At 35.2% G+C, this 19,135-nt stretch overlaps 1 protein-coding gene across 3 annotated transcripts in view; it reads left to right on the forward strand.

The window, feature by feature from the left end:
- dnah9 (dynein, axonemal, heavy chain 9) overlaps positions 1-19,135 on the forward strand; it is a 146,143-nt gene that overhangs the window by 69,679 nt on the left and 57,329 nt on the right. For all 3 annotated transcript variants that reach the window (XM_006635123.3, XM_015356558.2, XM_015356557.2), the window contains 9 exons: positions 276-438; positions 893-1,016; positions 5,393-5,535; positions 7,165-7,326; positions 7,972-8,205; positions 13,247-13,507; positions 16,227-16,652; positions 17,079-17,198; positions 17,892-18,080. In XM_006635123.3, the coding sequence (XP_006635186.2) occupies positions 276-438; positions 893-1,016; positions 5,393-5,535; positions 7,165-7,326; positions 7,972-8,205; positions 13,247-13,507; positions 16,227-16,652; positions 17,079-17,198; positions 17,892-18,080 (1,822 nt within the window). The remainder of the gene's footprint in view (positions 1-275; positions 439-892; positions 1,017-5,392; positions 5,536-7,164; positions 7,327-7,971; positions 8,206-13,246; positions 13,508-16,226; positions 16,653-17,078; positions 17,199-17,891; positions 18,081-19,135) is intronic.

Consider the following 19,135-nt stretch of genomic DNA (forward strand, 5'->3'; position numbering starts at 1 on the left):
CGTTTCTGACTTTTTAAAATTTGAGTTGCCGGCGTGGTTAGTTTTAAAAATCAAAAGTGGCACCCTTGATGTTCATTAGAGCGTTTCAGTGTTCAAAGTGTAATTGTTTTTAGAATCTGTTCTTGACATATCATTCATTCCAATATCTGTGCCAGTCTCTGCAGTTTAGTTGGTTAGTTAGTAAAAAACTTCTAATGAATCTCATAAGTAATAGCTTCACTACTTGATAGTAAACGTTTTCCTCCTTGTTTAATCTTATCGTGCTGCCAATGTAGCTGCCGCATCAACCGGATCCTGGAGTCTCCCAGAGGGAACGCTCTCCTCGTTGGTGTGGGCGGCAGCGGTAAACAGAGCCTGACAAGACTGGCAGCCTTTATAAGCTCCTTGGAGGTCTTTCAAATTACTTTAAAGAAAGGGTACGGCATTCCTGATCTTAAGGTAAGTCCATGTTTAATGAATGGTAAGGCTTGATTAAATATTTTCACCGTATTTCCCCCTTCTGTCTCATTAAATCTTTTAATATCTGTGAGGCACTTGAACATGGAAAGAATGTGATTGCCATACATTCAAGTACTTTTGGCAAATGAGTTTTTTTTTTATCCAAGTTTTTTTTTTCTTTGGATACTGTGAAATCCTTGATATTAATGAAGCGATTAGCTTGAAAGGACTGCAACTAAAATTGTGCATCAGCACAGAAATGTAGACATAAATGCAAACATAGGGTAATCCTTGAAAAGTGAGAGCAGCTTTTTTAATGTACAAATGACCAGATCTATTTAATGTCTATGAAAGCTTGCGTTCTATAAAAGCTAAGAGAACCTTGCATTCTGTTTAGCCAGTGAGATTGCTGTGATGTAATAATGGATTTAAATGTTTGTTTTCTTTGACTTAGAATGATTTAGCTGCGCAGTACATAAAAGCTGGACTCAAGAATGTTGGCACTGTATTCTTAATGACTGATGCCCAAGTTGCAGATGAAAAGTTCTTGGTATTGGTTAATGACCTCTTAGCATCAGGTAAGACCTTATTTTGAGTCCGTAATTCTATTTGAAACAACAAATCAATCGATGTCGCTAATAAATTACTACTTTAGTAGTCCTGTGTTGAACTACGGTATATGTTATGTATAACAGTATTTTATTATTAATTAATATGTGAAAAATGTTGGTTTTATTTAAAACATTAATATGAAAAAAAATTGTTTCCTATTTATTTTTAACATGTTTGAACATAAGAAGAGTTATGTACAGTACAGTAAGACGCGGTCATCCTTCATGTCAATACCTAATACTTTTCATTTGAGTAGATTGTAGGTGCTTCTTGATTCATGGCCAACCTTACCAACCTAGTCCAGAAATCACATGCACTTATTCTGTAACACTACGCACCATGTTTCAGTTCTGATTTTGATGTAATGCCCTTTTCTGATTTCATCAATATCTTGTTGTATAATATACTGTAGCTGTTGAAAGTCTACACAGATATGTCATAATATACAATTGATGCATTACATTATGCAAAACACCTCGACAGCAGCCATATCACCCTGCAGCTCACAACTGGCAACTCGCTGAAGCTAAGCAAGTATGAACCTGGTCACTACTTGAATAGGAGACCTGGGAAAGCTACGGTTGCTACTGGAAGAGTTATTAGAGAGGCCAGTAGGGGGTGCTCAACCCGCAGTCTGTGTGGGTCCTCATACACCAGCATAGTGATGGGGACACTAAACTGTAAAAAGACACCTTCTTTCAGATGAGACTTAAATCTGAGGTCCTGACTCTCTGTGGTCATTAAAATTCCTGAGGTGTTTCTTGAAAAGAGTAGAGGTGTTACTTCGGTGTCCTGCCCAGATTTCTCCCTTGCTTTTACCAGCCATGGCCTCCTTATAATCCCCATGAATTGGCTTCATCACTCTGTACTCCTCCTCACTGATAGCTGGTGTGTAGTGAGTGTACTGGTGCATTATGGCTGCCATCGCATCATCCTGGTGGATGCTGCACATTGGTGGTGGTGGAGGGGAGTCTCCATTACCTGTAAAGTGCTTTGAGTGGAGTGTCCAGAAAAGCACTATATAAGTGTAAGGAATTATTACCTCAAAGAAATCCTTAAAAAGCAAACAATACATAGGAAAACCCATCACAGCAGGATAAAATCAGAAGCGCAACTGTCAGAGACACCATATTTAACATGCAGCTTCTAGACAATTTTGCATTTACTCACTACCCGCAATTCGTTCTCGTATTCTTTTAAGATATTCTCTCTGTGTATCTCTATGTAGTTGGTTTTTAATGCGGGGGTTTCGCCATGGTGCATGGGCAGAATAGATTAATTGATGAAGAATTTTTGTCATTGTTGAAAATTCACTGATCTTAAATTGATTAAATGACTTACTTACTGTATGTGTTAAATGTTTTTTTTTCTAAACTGCCTTTAACAAATGAGGAGGCGTATACAGGTTTTGTGTTACACTCAGAGAGTAATGGGTTTATTTCCTCCTCACTGCCCATAGATTTCAAGACATTTTAAGCAGTCCCACAGGAAGCAGACTCAGTGGGATGTGAAACAGAATTGTTGAAATGTCTCTGTCAGAACCATTTCTGTATGCAAAAGGCCTTAGAGGTTTTTGCATGATTAAGGAAAATTACTACATTTTCATAGTGAATATAGCATTATGTGTACAGTATTTTAATGTTTTCCCCCCATTGAAATGCCACCTCCCTGATATGCTAAGGAATAACCTTATCTGTAAGGGTTTTCTTATAAAAAGCTGACCAGACTAAGCAGCTTTCTTTATCTCTGTAGAATATGCATACGAATAGAATAATGAACAGCTATAAACTGGTCTTACAACATACCAAATAAATATTTTGAAAGTCTACTGAAAGCTTGCAGTTCATGTTTAATAATACACTTCATAATTCTAAACTTAAAATAAAAAATAACTGGCAATTTTCATTTGATATAAAATCAAGTTAATATTTTGAGTTACATTTTATTAAACAAGAGCTGGAAGTTATTAGAGGAGCAATCATAGTTGTGCCCTGTTAATTACAATTGTTTGGGAAAAGAAATGTCAGATTTGGGTTTTTTTTACGCTGCACTTTTTATAATACATTTTATATTAATAAAAACAATGTCTTCACTCCATTTATAACCTACAGAATTTAATATTTCTCCCAAATAAAATAATAAAATTGTAATTAAGATAAAGTTCACCATTATCCAAGAGCACATTGATCCACTATGTTTGCTTCTTTTAACTTCTTGTATTTTTAAATTCATCCAAAGGAAGAATGTAGCATGATAATAGAAAACAATTATGAATACTGCATACATGTATTTTGGTTATACAATGTTAATGATACAATGAAATATAAAATTAAACTAGATTGATTTTAACTGATTAAAAACTCTCTTTACAACACCAAGTGTATAGCATAATCTGGATCGGTTTGATTAGAGGGATGCAGTGGTTAACACTGACTCTGTGTTCAATTCCGGACCTGGGGTGCTGTCTGCATGAATTTTGAATGTTCTCCCCGTGTTTGAGTGGCTTTCCTCCTTGTGCTCTGGTTTCTTCCCACAGTCCAAAGACATATTGGTAGGTTAATTGGCTTCTGGGAAAGCTGTCCCTGTTGCGAGTGTGAGCCTGTCTGTGTCTGTGTGTCTATCTTGGGATGAACTGAAGTCCTGTCCAGGGTGTACCCTGCCTTGCGGTCATTATTTGCTGGGGAGGCTCTGGCTCCCCCGTGTCTTTGTATTGGAGAAAGAGGTTAGAAAATAGATGGACAGTATTGATTAGGAAAAAAAAATTGGTTCATTTTAAAGTGCGATTCTAAAATTTTGCATTTCCAGGACTCTAATCTCTTTATTGAAGCAGGTAGAAGCACAAAGAAAACTAACTGAAATTTCAGCATGAGAGTCATTTACATTAAAGTGTATCACTGTGGTGCTATTTGGGGAAAAAAGTTAAATAAATCCTTTTGGCATTGTTTAACATAGAGAACTGAGATTCTAGCAATATGGCATGTGGGCAGATGGTTTCAGTACCATATGTAGAAAATCCAACTACATTTTCATTCACCCACGTGTAGTTACTGTATGATTTTTTCACACATATCCATACATTTAATATACTGTCATGCTCTTGCATTGTGTGCACTGTGAGATTCTATCTCATTCCTCTCATAGATCACGGACAAACATGTGCCTGTTCACTGGTGTCTTAGCCCTTCATGCCACACGTTACATAAATCATCCCACAGATTTTAATAACATCTTACAGTAAGTTGGCTAATTAGGGAATTCACGATATACAGTAGCTGTCACATTCTCTTCTTGTAAGAAAGCTGCTATTACATGAGCTATATGAGCACTTGTATTGTTCGGCTGGAATTTTGTCATGTCAAGATAAGCCTGCAAGAAAATCAGTAAGTCAGGTCCCATAATGTGAGCAGTGTAGCACTGTATCACTACTGGAGTTCTAGTCACTCCTGTCCAGACTATTACATTTAAACTCGTCAATTGATTCAGGAAGATCTGCACCAAACCTTGATTCTTTGCTCAAGAGAACTTGGCTCCCCTGCTGGCAACTCCATCTGTGACCTTGCTCAACATACCAGTGCCACAATTGCATTGGTCTCTTGATCAATGGGGCATACCGGTTCCATAACATTCAATAGGTTAAATTGCCTCACGATTTGTGCCCAATCATCTCTGTCAGTAATACAGTGATTTATTTCTTATGCACTCAAATGTGTCACAGTTAACCATGAATGATCAATGAATCCAAATTATGTCAACAACAATTAATCAATATGCAGAATTTATGTATTTAAAAAAACATTCATGGTAGAATAGTGTGATATGTTTCTTTTGATGCCCAGTATATTAAGATTATTACACACATTAATATTCTAGACTGAGTCAAGATGGAGATTACAGTGCATGGGCATAAAATCTATGAGCCTACTGGAAATTTAGAAATATTTAAAAACCATGAGATTTAATGCATACCATGCCATATCTGTGAAGATATTGACAAATACCTAGCACTACAGCTGCCAAAGTACGTTTCTTATGATATGTTATTGTAGTAGACCTGATTTGTCCTCAACATATTTCTTTTCTTGGTAACTTCTCTGCAATATATAGTTTCAAACCCTGGCAAAGTCAATTAAAGTCAAAATGGACAACACAGTATTTCAATAACCTTACACTGCATGACTGTGATTAGTAATATACCTTTACACATATTACAGTTCTTTAATTTACAGTACTGTAATTTTTACTTGCATTGTACAAGTGAATTTCCTATAATATGTTTGGACTTTGCTATTTAGACATTTTGTCCTAAATTACTGTCAACCATATGTACTGTATATAACCACAGGAGAAATCCCAGATTTGTTTCCTGACGATGAGGTTGAAAACATTATCTCTGGTGTAAGGAATGAGGTCAAGGGCCTGGGATTGTTGGACACAAGAGAAAACTGCTGGAAGTTCTTCATTGATCGTGTTCGGAGACAGCTCAAGGTGTGCTTGGTTATCATCCTCTTTATTCTTTTGTGTTTCTACTGTATGTACAAAATTCGTTAACTAAGTTGAATTCAGTTTCTAGTTGCTTATGTATGCTTGGACCAGCACATCCTCATTTCTTTCTATTAAATTACTCCACTAAAAAGATACAGTCAGCTAGAGTTAAATTGCCCAATCCATATGAAATTAAGACATTTTTCATAGCATGTCATTGTAGCTTCAATCTACTAATAGTAGCAATGAAAAGTGCACCCTTGTTTTGATTTAAAGGAAGACCACTTAACAAGTGTTACATGTACAGATTTTGATGTCCAGTGAAAGATAGATTAGACAAAGTATTAACAGAAGTATGCCAGTGTTGTTTTTATTTTCTTAAGCTCCAGGTACATTATTCAGTTGAGCAAGACATTGAATTGTATACTGAAACCAGAATGGACATTTTCCTTAATTCTATGTCGATCAAAATCAATTTAGTTTATTTGTTCTTTTTTGTATTCTGTTGTAATTGGGACATTAGTGTACTGCAAGATATTCTGTTTTCTAATTGAAAAAGCAGTCAATCTAAAACAAAGCTCAGGAGATTTAGAGCCTTTGATTAATGATCTGTTGGCTGTACAATTCTAATTGGCAATATTTAGTAGGCAGAAGAATAATAAAGAATTTAAAAATGAATCTTTTGCCCTACAGTTCATTTGACACAAGTGTCATCATATTCTCTCTTTTTTAATGCAGTACATCACATTATCTATTTGCCACTCGTTGCAGAAAGACATGTCAAGTAGCATTTCCACTACAGCTTTTGTCTTTCAGAGGCTTGCTGTTCTTCCTGGAGTTAATTAATCCATTCTGTCTGTTTTATTCATATTTTCTAGGGCTTATTTAATAGTTAAGAAAAAAAAACACAAGCCTGTCTGTATTTTTTTTCATATCCATTATTTCGCTTGGTAATATTTACAGGGAAGGATACAGCTTTTGTGTTTGTTGCCATTTAAGAAGACTATTTCTCTCTTTGTTTTCCAAAGAAGCTGGACCTGAAACTCTAAAGCTACATTATTTTTCGTGGTTGCTGTGCCTCTAAAACCACACATTTAAACAGCGAATTGCTTTTATAGCTTTTAGTTGTTTGAAAACCATTTTGTCTGGAAAGAGCTAGCCTATGTCAAGGACCGTGACTGGGGCTGTGATTAGGATGCAGTAGATGGGCCATAAAAACAAGAAAGGCAAGACATGATAATGATTGCTGATATGGGAATGTATCCGATTCAAAATCAGATTTCAAAATACGAACCGAACATTGTTTGGAAATTAAAAATCAGCAGTTTTGTATAATATCAGAATTTTAGATGATTTCTTTTTTCGTCGGGAAAACCAGAGAAGAAAATTTAAAAGATGTCCTCTTTTTGATGGGACAGAAGCATAATGCCTTGAGATTATTGTTATTTACTGGACTGCTGTGGAGGCTTGTTATTTTATCCTAAATTGGAATGCTTTAACTGAAGGTCTGAAAAGCAAAGCCACCTTGCTGTTCAAATCAAATGTATTTTGATTTCATAAAAGATTCCAAATCTATAATTAGCTGAGATGATGCATTAATAACTATGATTTTACTTTGCTGTTCTTTTTTAGGTTGCCCTGTGTTTCTCACCTGTGGGAAACAAGCTGAGGGTACGCAGCAGAAAGTTCCCTGCTGTAGTGAATTGCACGGCTATTAACTGGTTCCATGAGTGGCCGCAAGAAGCATTGGAATCTGTCAGCTTGCGCTTTCTCCAGGAGACAGAAAACATTGAGGTGGGCACCGAGTCAAATATGTCAAATCAGAGAAGTGCTGGCACTTCTCACCTGAGTCAAAATCTAGTAGCTTAAAACCTGTACTCCCTGCTAACTGTATAGATAAAAGAAGACAGCTTGAGTGGATGCCAGGATCAAATGCACTGGCCAGTATTTTTTATCATTTCCTTTTTTTCATTCAATGGCCAGATGAGGAAAGACTATTAATCATTTTGTAAAATGTCCTGTTTAAGAAATGTAACTGTCCAAACCAAAACAGTCAGTCAAGGCTGTACTGTTTAAATTGATTTTACTGTTGTGATGCTCATTTGATATTCAATTATACATACAAAGACATAATATAAAACAATCTTTATAAAATATAAAATCTTTATAACCAGCTAGTCACGTCTCATCTGTTTAAAGAGACTTTTACTCGTCACAGTCTCTGATGCTCATTGGGTATCAGTTTATGTATTAGTAAACAGAAAGCTCAAACTCTATTATTATTATCTATATCTATATTATTTATAACCAACATGCACAATGCCTTTTCCCTTTTTTATCAAATTAACCAAATATACATTGAAATTGATCATTGCTACAACCTATAAACAAGATATTTTATTTTACTTTTCTTCTCTTGGCAAATTTACTATCTTTCAGCCAGCAGTAAAGGAATCAGTTAGCAAATTTATGGCTTATGTTCACACCAGTGTGAATGAGAACTCCAAAAGTTACCTGGCTAGTGACCGTCGGTTTAACTACACCACTCCTAAGTCCTTCCTGGAGCAGATAAAGCTGTACCAGAACCTTCTGGCAAAGAAGAGCAAGGAACTGGCAGCCAAGATGGAACGCTTGGAAAATGGACTTCAGAAACTGAACAGCACATCTGCACAGGTGACATGCTCTCATTCCCTATTTGAAAAGCACAGGCTGTTCATCTGGTGAAAGCCAGAACATTCTAGTTTTTAACAGGCCTTAAAAAGTTTCTAGGTCAGACAAAAACTGCTCACTGTTGCAGTGAATAAATGGAAGGAAAATATGCTTAGAATCCTAACTTTGAACATATTATGAAACAGTACCGCAGGGAACAATGTTGAGAAAATATTTACAGGAAAAATAAGAAATAAAATAAATCACATATATATATAATACAGTATTCTGCACATAAGTTGACCTGAGTATAGCACATTGTAAAGCAGTACTTTGCATCATTTACAATGAGGCCACAAAAGATCTGGTTTACTAATGTCAGCACCTTTGGTGTGTTAGTGTCACATGCTGCATGTTTATTATTACCACATAAATCTTGCTAATAAGTTTAAAAAAAAGTATCCCCACTGTATCTATTTATTAATATGCGCATGATTACGAAGGCATGCTTCAGCTCAAAAATCACATCTGCAGGAATAGATTAGGCTCCCACTGAAATTTTCTCAATCCCCCAAAAGACCGAGCCCCAAACAGCAAATACTAAAGCATTTGCTGACTTTAATTATTTTATAGCTCATTAATGTGTACAGCTGAGGGGAAAAGCAAAAATTATGAGTTTAGCATTTTTTACTCCATATTTGTCTTCGATATGTGCTCTTTAATTGGAGTTATTCCTATGCTATAGAACAAAAAATACTCGATTACTAAAAGTGTTTTTTTGATAAGGTGGAATACATTTTGAGTTTGGGTTAAAAGCTTTTCAGAGGCTAATGTCTGTAAGGTATATCTTTAATCTTAGATGCTTTCAGATGAAATGCAGCTCACTAATTGATGAGTCATCATGTTTAATATCTTAGGTGTTTTTACCGTTATTTCCCGGGAATACTTCTTGTTCCATCCAGTATTGATTTTTTTTCCAACATGTATCTTTACTAACTATGCTAATGCACTTGGAGTGGGTTGCTATCTAAGCCCTAAGATGGTTTGGTTAATGGAGCCTCCTACAGGGGTTTAAGTCTTTACAGTCAATTTAGGCACTTGTGAGTGTGTCCCTAAAGCTGAACTATCCAAAATGTGCTCATTCATTAATTTTCCATCAGTAATACAGACTCATTCTGCACTCTAAGGCTTTTATTTGTTTTTCAATAGATCCAAGTAGAAAGTTGAATGATTTAAGTTGGCTTTAAGTAATAAAAACTGTGTATATGTGTTTTGTAAATGCAATTATAGTGTTATTTGCAAGTCTCTTCCAAGTGTTATATAGCCCTGTTACGACCCCAAGTGTCTAGGGGAAAAGGGGTGTAACATTTAGGATAATTCTTTTGGAAGCAGGGAGAGTTTTGGTGAGGGACTAGGAAACGTGATAAGGGTAAGGAACTAGAGTGGTGCCAAAGGAAAGAAAATAACAAACAAAAATGGAGCTGGCTAGGACAGTGAGGGAAAGCTAATCTGACTACAAAAGAAAACCCGAAACACACGGTCTTCGGCGTCTTCAACACCCTAGCTAACCTGCAGACTACCCAAAACCATACAAGAGAAACGGCACTCACCCGTACTAAACTAGTGTACTAATACAAAATCTACTAAGTGTGTAAGTGTACCCAACAACCTAAACTAACCTTATATACAAAAGTTCACACAAAAACACAAGTGAACCAGGAAGACAAATAAGGGAAAACCAGAGTAATAAATAGGAGCAGGGTACAAAAAGAACACAAAAGTTGAACATGTAACACTGGGGCAAGGTAATGACAAAACAAGGATGAACACACAAACAAATGAAAGTACAAAGAAACTAACGTAAATCCAACAAAACAACAAAGCCGAAGCTATACGAAAATACACACACACAAAGCAAAACAAACCAACAAACGAAGCCGAAGCAATAACCAGGAGCGAAGCGAAGCGATAACCAAAACCGAACGGGACCGAAGTCAAACGAAAGGCCTCTCCTTGCTGAAAACCTCCAGGTTATATACTGAATAAGATGTGTTCTGATTGGCTGAGAGCTAATTGATGATGACGTCATACTGAAAGTGTGGTGTAATGGTGGGCCAATGGGGAAGGGAGAACAATCAAGGGTCAAGAGTGTGGACATAACAGAAAAAACACACACAGAACACACACTGGGACGTAACAAGCCCATATGACTATTAAAGTGCTCAGTACTTTCTTATCACCACATCTTTGCCTGCAATACACGTTTTCTTTCTGCTTTACCTATTTACTCTGTTTTTCATGTCATTCAAACAGAATGACTCCAGGCTACTGTTTTATGCTGGAAGGTGCATCCTTTCTTGTAATTAAAAAGAAGTGACATACTGTATACAGTCACATTGCTACAGCCTATACATGAAACCCCAAACCTGTTCTTCAAATATCTGTTCAGTTCACACTGCACACGGTAGGGTGTCATTGTCCATTTGGAGTTTTGTATTTTAGCAGATTGTTTGCTAAATACTTAAATGTGTAGTTTCAGTGGTGGTTGTCTTCACAGCTTGAAGTCCATCTTTCACTTTCAGCTGTCAAAAATGAGGAGAGTGAAACATTATTGTTAAAGCTTATGTGAGCACTATCGCAGATTGGATTGCTTAGGTACTGGTTACTAAACTCTACATCATTAATAGCCAACTAGATTAATCCTATTCTAACATATCTTGTTACAATCAAATTATCAGTTTCAAAACATCAAAAAGGTGTTTGCATTCCTTATAGGCCTTATGCATTTTTTATGTGTTTAATTGGCAATATTTTATAAATAAATTCCATAGGCTGCATGTTTGACAATATCAAGAATAAGTCAAGGACATGGCCATCTAAAATAATTATTTACCAAATTCATATAAATTAGTGTCAAGTTCAGTAACAGTGGCTGTGCCTGTACACCAAATGCATGACATGGCATATTTTGTTTTGTACATATCTGCATATAGCCAAAGAATATTCTAATAAACATACAGTACAATGGTTTCCTTTTCTTGGTTAAACATTCCCTATTGTCAGATTAAAATAAAAAAAAAAAACAATTTACCAACTTGGCACGTGGCATGTTGGCACAGTGGTTTGCATGCAGCTTTGTAGGACTGGGGCCCTGGGTTCAATTCTAAACCTGCGGTGCTATCTGCATGGAGTTTGTATGCTTTCCCATTGTTAGTATGGATTTTCCTCTGGGTGTTCCGGTTTCCTCCCACAGTCCAAAGACATGCTGGTAGGTTAATTAGCTTCTGGGAAAACTGGACCTGGTGTCTGTGTGTTCTCTGCGATGGACTGGCATCCCATCCAGTGTATATCCTGCCTTGCACCCATTGTGTGCTGGGATAGGCTTTGGCTCCCCTATGACCCTAAAATGGAAGAATCAGTGAGAAAAAGGATGGATGAGTTATCAACTTAATTTTTTGTGTGAAGGTGTAAGCCTGTTTCTGTATTTTGATGTTTAACAGCTTTGTTATAACTTCAGTTTCTTCAACTTGTTAATATGCTGCACATTCAAGAGCATCGGTAATGGCTTACTTACTATTGCAACACAACCGATACTTCTATAATTCTTTTTCCTTAAACCTGATTAGGCTAGGAATTACTTATGGGACCAATAATAAAAAATGGTAAAGACTGTGATTCACTAACAGTTGAGTTAGGAACCACTGTAAATAATTTTTAAAACTGCTAGTGAGTGCTAATATTACTAGGACTAAGTGTTCTAGCTTCTTGAGAGAATGGTGAAAGTGGAGTGTCTCAAATTATTTTTAAATGACACAATTTGAACAGCTGTTTGGTTCAGATATGAAATATGAAAGAGGCAGTATTTTAAGCACTTTTATTCTAAGACGTTTTGTACCTTTTGCTTTTTAATACTGTATGAATTGAAACATACATTATGCACTACATATTTAATATTTATCTATAGAACAAAACTGGAAAAATGGTACAGTATATTCTTTATATATAAAGATGACCAGAAATGATAGTTGCTTGTTTTAATTTTAATTTTAAAGTATTTTTATTTTCAAAAACAGCAGTTTGTTCATAAGCTATAGTGCATTATTACAGGTTTGATTATTAAGGTCTTTTGATTTTAAATTTAAATTTTATTTCAATTATAATTTCCTCAAATTTTAGAAAGGTGCAGTAAGTAAAAAGGTTAAACATTTTTAATAGCAAAAGTGCGCCAATTATTTATTTGTATGCTGAGAAAGGATAACATTAATGGACAGATAATTACTCTTTAGGGAACTTCAGTCCAGTAGGAGCAGTAATATGAAGCATTGTTCAGCACAACTTAAATAGAAGAAAATGTTTTCTATTAGCGAAGATGACTACTGCTACTGTACGTGCAGTCATTAGTCACATTTAGCAGTGACATTTTTGAGCATTTTTATTAAAAATCCAATGTGACATTTAGAAAAAAAATAGAAACCAAGTCATAGAAAAATTTATTTAAAAATCAGACATTATTGCTGTGATTCAGAAACAGATTATGAAGAAGGAATAATAGGATAATGATTAAATCTTAAATATGTATAATCCTATACACAATTTATACAATGTTAACACATTGTACTCTTTTTAAATGAATATACAGAACAATATAAGAGCAAATATTAGAGTAAAGGTAATATACCACTCATTTAATATGATTCAATAATAAACTTGCATAGATGGCTCCTGACTAAAACTTTTAATAGTTGATAATGTTTGAATGTGTTTTTAGTTGACCAAATCAAGGAGAGCAAACTATGAGAACTGAATTACAAAACTGTAACAATTAGTATTGGATATACAGTACAAGTATCTAAAATATTTCAGTGCCATTTATATGTTAGCTTCAGCTAAATTACAAAGATGTTACAGTACATACTGTATGAATGTCATTTCCGTGGTTATTGCTGGAGAAAAGCCTTTACTTTAGGTTTTACACTTACTGACAAAACGCATGTATCTTAAACCTTGGAGTCATCTGTGTGAGTGTCAGCAGACATCCCACATTTTGGCCATCTTGTCCTAACAGGTGGATGACCTGAAAGCTAAGCTGGCTGCACAGGAAGTGGAGCTGAAACAGAAGAATGAAGATGCTGACAAGCTGATCCAGGTGGTCGGGGTGGAGACTGAAAAAGTGAGCAAGGAGAAGGCCATTGCTGATGAGGAGGAGCAGAAAGTAGGGCTCATAGCAGTGGAAGTCAGTAGGAAGCAGAAGGATTGTGAGGAAGACTTGGCCAAAGCTGAACCAGCTCTCATTGCTGCTCAGGAAGCCCTGAACACTCTGAACAAGGTAAGAGCTTTGTGTGGGTCTGCCTGTTTGATCACATCCACTCCCTGAAAGAGTGCACATACACGTTAGATATAGATGATTTGCTGTTCAAAATCAAATCTCCTCTGTGTGTTACTGCATAGCCAATTTTTCAAATATTAAGGATTGTTTAGTGGATTGTTGTGTCCAAATGTCTAATGATATATATATATTACTAGAGAGAAATTTTTGGTGACTCTCAAGAACTTCTGCTTCCCTTTACTACCAAACTTTTAAACAAGGGTCCCTTTACAATATGTTATGCTTCACTATGGATTTACAGTAAAACATTAATTTTATTAAAATTAATTACATATCTTAGCATTGCTGTTATGATGCCTCTAATCCATTGCTATTACTACCCACGGTACTCTTCCATTCATAGTCGAAGATTGTATAATATGCTTTCCCTGTTGTTTCATACAACCTTTTGTTGTTCTTTAAATATCCATTGTGTTTTATCTGATATTGTTCTTTTGTGAACAGAAGCTGATTAACTCTGTCCTGTGGAGCATTTGTGAAATGTATGCAGTACAACAGTTATCCAGGAAACAATGCTTGTATGACATGATTCTGTATCATTTTAATTTGGCTTGAATAAAAATTTCTACTTAGCAAATAGATACTAATGGTATAATATGCATATAGTATACAGATTCAAGGAAAACATTTAAATGTCGGCTTTGAGATCTCTAGTAAGATTGACACTGAGATGTGAAAATAATTTATTCCTAGCCTTTTAATAATATTCATACAAACTCTTCTGTCTCATTATCAAATAGTGATATGTGGGGCTCTATAATTGTAGCACTTGAATTATATTTTGAATTATATATTGAATTATATTTCTTTAGTTTTTATGATAATATTTTACACAACCACTCATGTTTATTAATATAGAATGCCACAGCACTTCTATTAAGCAAATGTTCTTATGATGCATTCCTATTTTAACTCTAACTGGTTGGTTAAAGAAAATTCATTTCCTGAAAATTAACACATCCACAGAAACATGAAAGCTTTTTGTGGTGATATTCACTTGTTTCTTAAATATCCATGTTAATTATATGGATATATATAATATGTGAGTATATAAAAATTATGTTTTGTTTATAAATATGACTAATATTGCTCTTATTTAACATATGCATTCATATTTATATTCATATGGGAATATATCATCTGATGTTTTGCTTCTTAAATGTGCTGTTGGCTGTCTTAGTTTTCTTTCTTTTTACCTTGGTGGTTAGATAACTGTTCCAACTTAATCAGCTCTTGAAAATAATTCTTAACACTGAATTAAAGAAAGTGACAGTGTGAGCCAGTGTATGAGCACAGTGTTTCACTAATGGATAAAAAGGCCCGGTGTGCTGCTAATTTGTATACCCTTTTAAACTTTCTGTCAACGGTCTTTAAAAATGCTATTTCATGAGGTTTTGTTTGTTAAATAATGTAGTACAATGACAGAAAGTATTGTAAAATACATTTAATTAGAAAGTTGGAGATTTAACGCATTCAATGTGACCCTGTTATGATGACATAACCCCATAGAGTTTGTAAAATGTTGTAGCCTAGCTGGGTCACAAGACCGAACGTCTGGCTTACTGGATTTGTTTGCCTGCCTGAATGCTGTGTAGGTTTGGCAAGTTGGGAAATGTCTGAGAGACAGTGGATTAGGTTGAATGGAGGTGTCATGACTCGGATTACTGAGACTGATGCCTGTGAATCACTGAGAATTTAGAGAAGAAATGTTGAGGTGGGGAATGTGGCATAGATCGTTTTGTGTGAGCTGTTAGGGTAACATAGCCATCTGGGTCATAAGACAAGCCTCAAATGCCTGGGAGGAAACTAACTGAATTCCAGCTGTGACCTACCTTTTTTCTTACTGGACATCTGTATTCAGGGCAAAATAATGAAGTGAAATGGCTATAATATAAAAAAATATTCTTAAATACATTATTTAGTTTTAGCCTGCATATCCCCATTTCTCTTTTGGCCTTTCTAATATCCTTTTTTACCTATGCTTGTAATTATTTATAGTCCTCTTTAATATTTAACTAATTAAAAAATGTCTTTCCCCCTGAACTTTTTCCTAAGTTTTCCTAATTGCTTTGTTGAACAATTTGAGATTCCATTTTTAGCTTTTAATTTGCTCGCTTTTGGGATGAATTTGTCATTTACTTCAAGCAGAAACTGTTTAACTTTTGCCATTCAATCAACACCATATCTACCATTCTATCATTCTATTTCATGTTTGCTTTCAAGAATTTATCAACTTTTGCTTTGGACGTAACGTATACTTCAAAGCATTACATAATATGATTTCTGTTCCTTAATTGTTCTTAGGTTCACCTTTGCTTACCTTGGTTGTTTGAAAAGACAAGATCTATACACTTATTTCCTCTTGCAGGTTCTCCAACAAACTGGTTAAGAAAGCAGTAATAAATCACTTGTATTATTTCAGTTCCTTTTGGTGACATTCCTATTGGTCTTTCCCAGTATATTTGAGGAACGTTGAAGTCTCCCATACAAACTACTTCTTCTTTTGGACATAATTAATATTTTTTTAAATATTAGTATTTTTTTAAAAAGCTTCTACTGACTTCAGAAGTGCTTCCTAGGTTGACACATATTTTAAGCCTCCTCTTTGAAAAGGGAGACATTAGTACTTAATTAATACTCTTACTTTTCATTCCCACAGAATAACCTGACAGAGTTGAAGTCGTTCGGCTCACCTGTTGCAGCAGTCACTAATGTCACCGCTGCTGTCATGGTGCTCATGGCACCAGGGGGTAAAGTTCCTAAGGACCGGAGCTGGAAGGCAGCTAAGGTCATGATGGCTAAAGTGGACAGTTTCCTAGATGCTTTAATCAACTTTAACAAGGAGAATATCCATGAGAACTGTCTGAAGGCCATTCAGCCCTACCTCCAGGACCCGGAGTTCAGTCCTGAATTTGTGACCTCCAAGTCAAATGCTGCCGCTGGACTCTGCTCCTGGGTGATAAATATTGTAAAGTTTTATGAGGTGTACTGTGAGGTGGAACCAAAGCGCCAGGCGCTGAGTAAAGCCAACGCTGAACTGGCTGCAGCTCAGGAAAAGCTGGCTGCCATCAAAGCTAAAATCGCTGTAAGTAAAATGCAAAAAATAATGGGGATACCAGGGGTAAAAATGGAATAATTGTCTTGAGAAAAAACATTCAAAAAGGGCCTTTTATGTATTTTTTTAAACATTTTAATGTGATTTTTTAAGTCACTATTAACTTAATGAAGAAGCTTTAGAGTAGTGGGAGAGGGGATCTAATGTGAGTAAATTTCCAGTTTTGGTGAATCCAAACTAAAGCACAGCAAAATATATTGTGTTTTCTGTGAGGTTCCTTTAAACATAAGAAGGAATACATCAAAGCATTTTCTACATTTTCTAAACTTGATAAATAATTCTTTTGAAAAATATCTCCATTTGATCTTTGTCATGTAATGAGTATTTAAGTAATACAAGCTCCTGAGCTTTCTTCAGATCCTCTGTCAGCTGAAAAAAAAGATCTCTTTCTAATAGCACCTTAATGAGAACTTGGCGAAGCTGACAGCGAAGTTTGAGAAGGCTACTGCTGACAAGCTGAAGTGCCAGCAAGAGGCAGATTCCACAGCACGTACCATCTCTCTTGCCAATCGACTGGTGAGTGAGTCTGGCATGAGTTGAACAACAAAAATGTGTTTCAGAAATGCACGTCACACATAAGCATTTAAATTGCCACTGAATTTAAAATCTTGTGAACAAATTATTGTTCTCTTTGTGATTGGTATTTTTTTTACACCGTGAAAGATCATTTACTTTTTCATGCATGAGGAGAGACTTTCTGAAGGGAAAATTTAAAATTTTAGAATCCAATCAAATTATGTGTTTGATCCAGTATTTTATTGGAGCCACTTTAATGGCAGGCTACAGAAAGGTTAAATGAGCACATAAATAATTCAAATAAAGTGATAAAAAATAATTTTAAGGAATAGTAAAATCAATTTTAGTATTTTATTAAATAATAATTTCTTGCCAGCATACTTTAGGATTGGGTCTTAGCGATTTTTAATTAAATTTTCTCAGTCCTAAAATCTCATTTGTAACACATTAATTCACATTAGATAACACATTAGATTCAGTATTATCTAAAATAAGCATGAGATCTATGATTATACTTGTTGTTGGTAGTAATATTTAAATTATCTGGACTGTACATACAAATAGCTTTTTAGAAATATATTTCTTTGATATTCTATGGACATTCATTTAAAACATGAAAAATCTAGATTTAATTATTTATTGAGTAAATAAGGAAAAAGTGTAGTAATGGCCTAGCTGTTTCCTGTTTTATAGGTTGGAGGGCTTGCATCAGAAAATGTGCGTTGGGCTGAAGCGGTCAGTAATTTCCAGAAACAGGAGAGCACACTATGTGGAGATGTCCTGCTGATAACAGCTTTTGTATCCTATCTGGGATACTTTACCAAGAAGTACAGAGTTGAATTAATGGATAAGACGTGGAGGCCATACCTTCATCAACTAAAGGTCAGTTTGGTTGGTGTACTGAGAATTCGCAATTGTTAAAAACGCTGATTAATTAATCATCAAAAGAATTCTGGAAATATAATAAAATTAATCTTTCAAAAGGCATGCAATTATTAATCAGATCATTTTACAAATATGAGTTTTGGGGTCAAAGAAAGAAAGGGCAAATGTCCCCTTTAGAATTCAAATGGATTAAAGATCAAGCTTTGCTACTGTCAGTGGATATCAGCCATACTACAACAACTTGTTAAATGGTCTAAGTAGAGTCAGAAGTCCAGATTTGAGATTGAGATTTGCATTCTGAATATCCTTTATAACAATTCATTGAGTTTGATATTTTGCTTTCTTAGACCACTTTAAAATTTTTCAGTTTTAAAGAGTGGATGAAATTACATACAGTACTTGGAAAGCCCCATAAAATTGCAACTGAATGACAAAATGGCTTTTGACTACTCATTTATATCTATAGTAAAGTCCTTAATGATTCATCAGACTGATTTAAAATAATCATACTGTAATACAAATAATTGATTTTAATCAAATCATTGTACAGAGATCAATGAAGTAAGAGATCAAGTACAGAGATCTTGAAGTAAGCACCATCAAGTACTACTGCAGAATTCTAATAAGTTCTCACCTGTTGACGGACATTTTTGGCATAAATAAGAAACTTCCTTAGATCAATGTTTACTGAGTCAATGGCAGATGTAGGGCTTAAATGAAGCCTTCTAAAATGCTTTTTTCTTAACTTTTGAATCACCAAACCCCAAACAATGAAGGCCACAAATTTTGATTAACCAAACATGGTGAATTTTGAAATATGATCAAAACAAATGTGATATCTGTCCTAAGTGTCATCACACTGATGCTCTGTGACTATACGGGGGTTTCCACAAGTGTGTACAATGTAAGAAGTTAAACACACATGAATATAATGGCAGGACAACTGCCTACAAGACAATAATTAATATGTAATTGGGAAAATATGGTTATAGCATTGAAAATGAAATATTTGGCACACATCCTCTGCAGTGATAAATCCTGCTATGCACTGT

The sequence above is a fragment of the Lepisosteus oculatus genome, chromosome 9 (genome assembly GCF_040954835.1).
Source record: "Lepisosteus oculatus isolate fLepOcu1 chromosome 9, fLepOcu1.hap2, whole genome shotgun sequence".
Taxonomy (NCBI): Eukaryota; Metazoa; Chordata; class Actinopteri; order Semionotiformes; family Lepisosteidae; genus Lepisosteus; species Lepisosteus oculatus.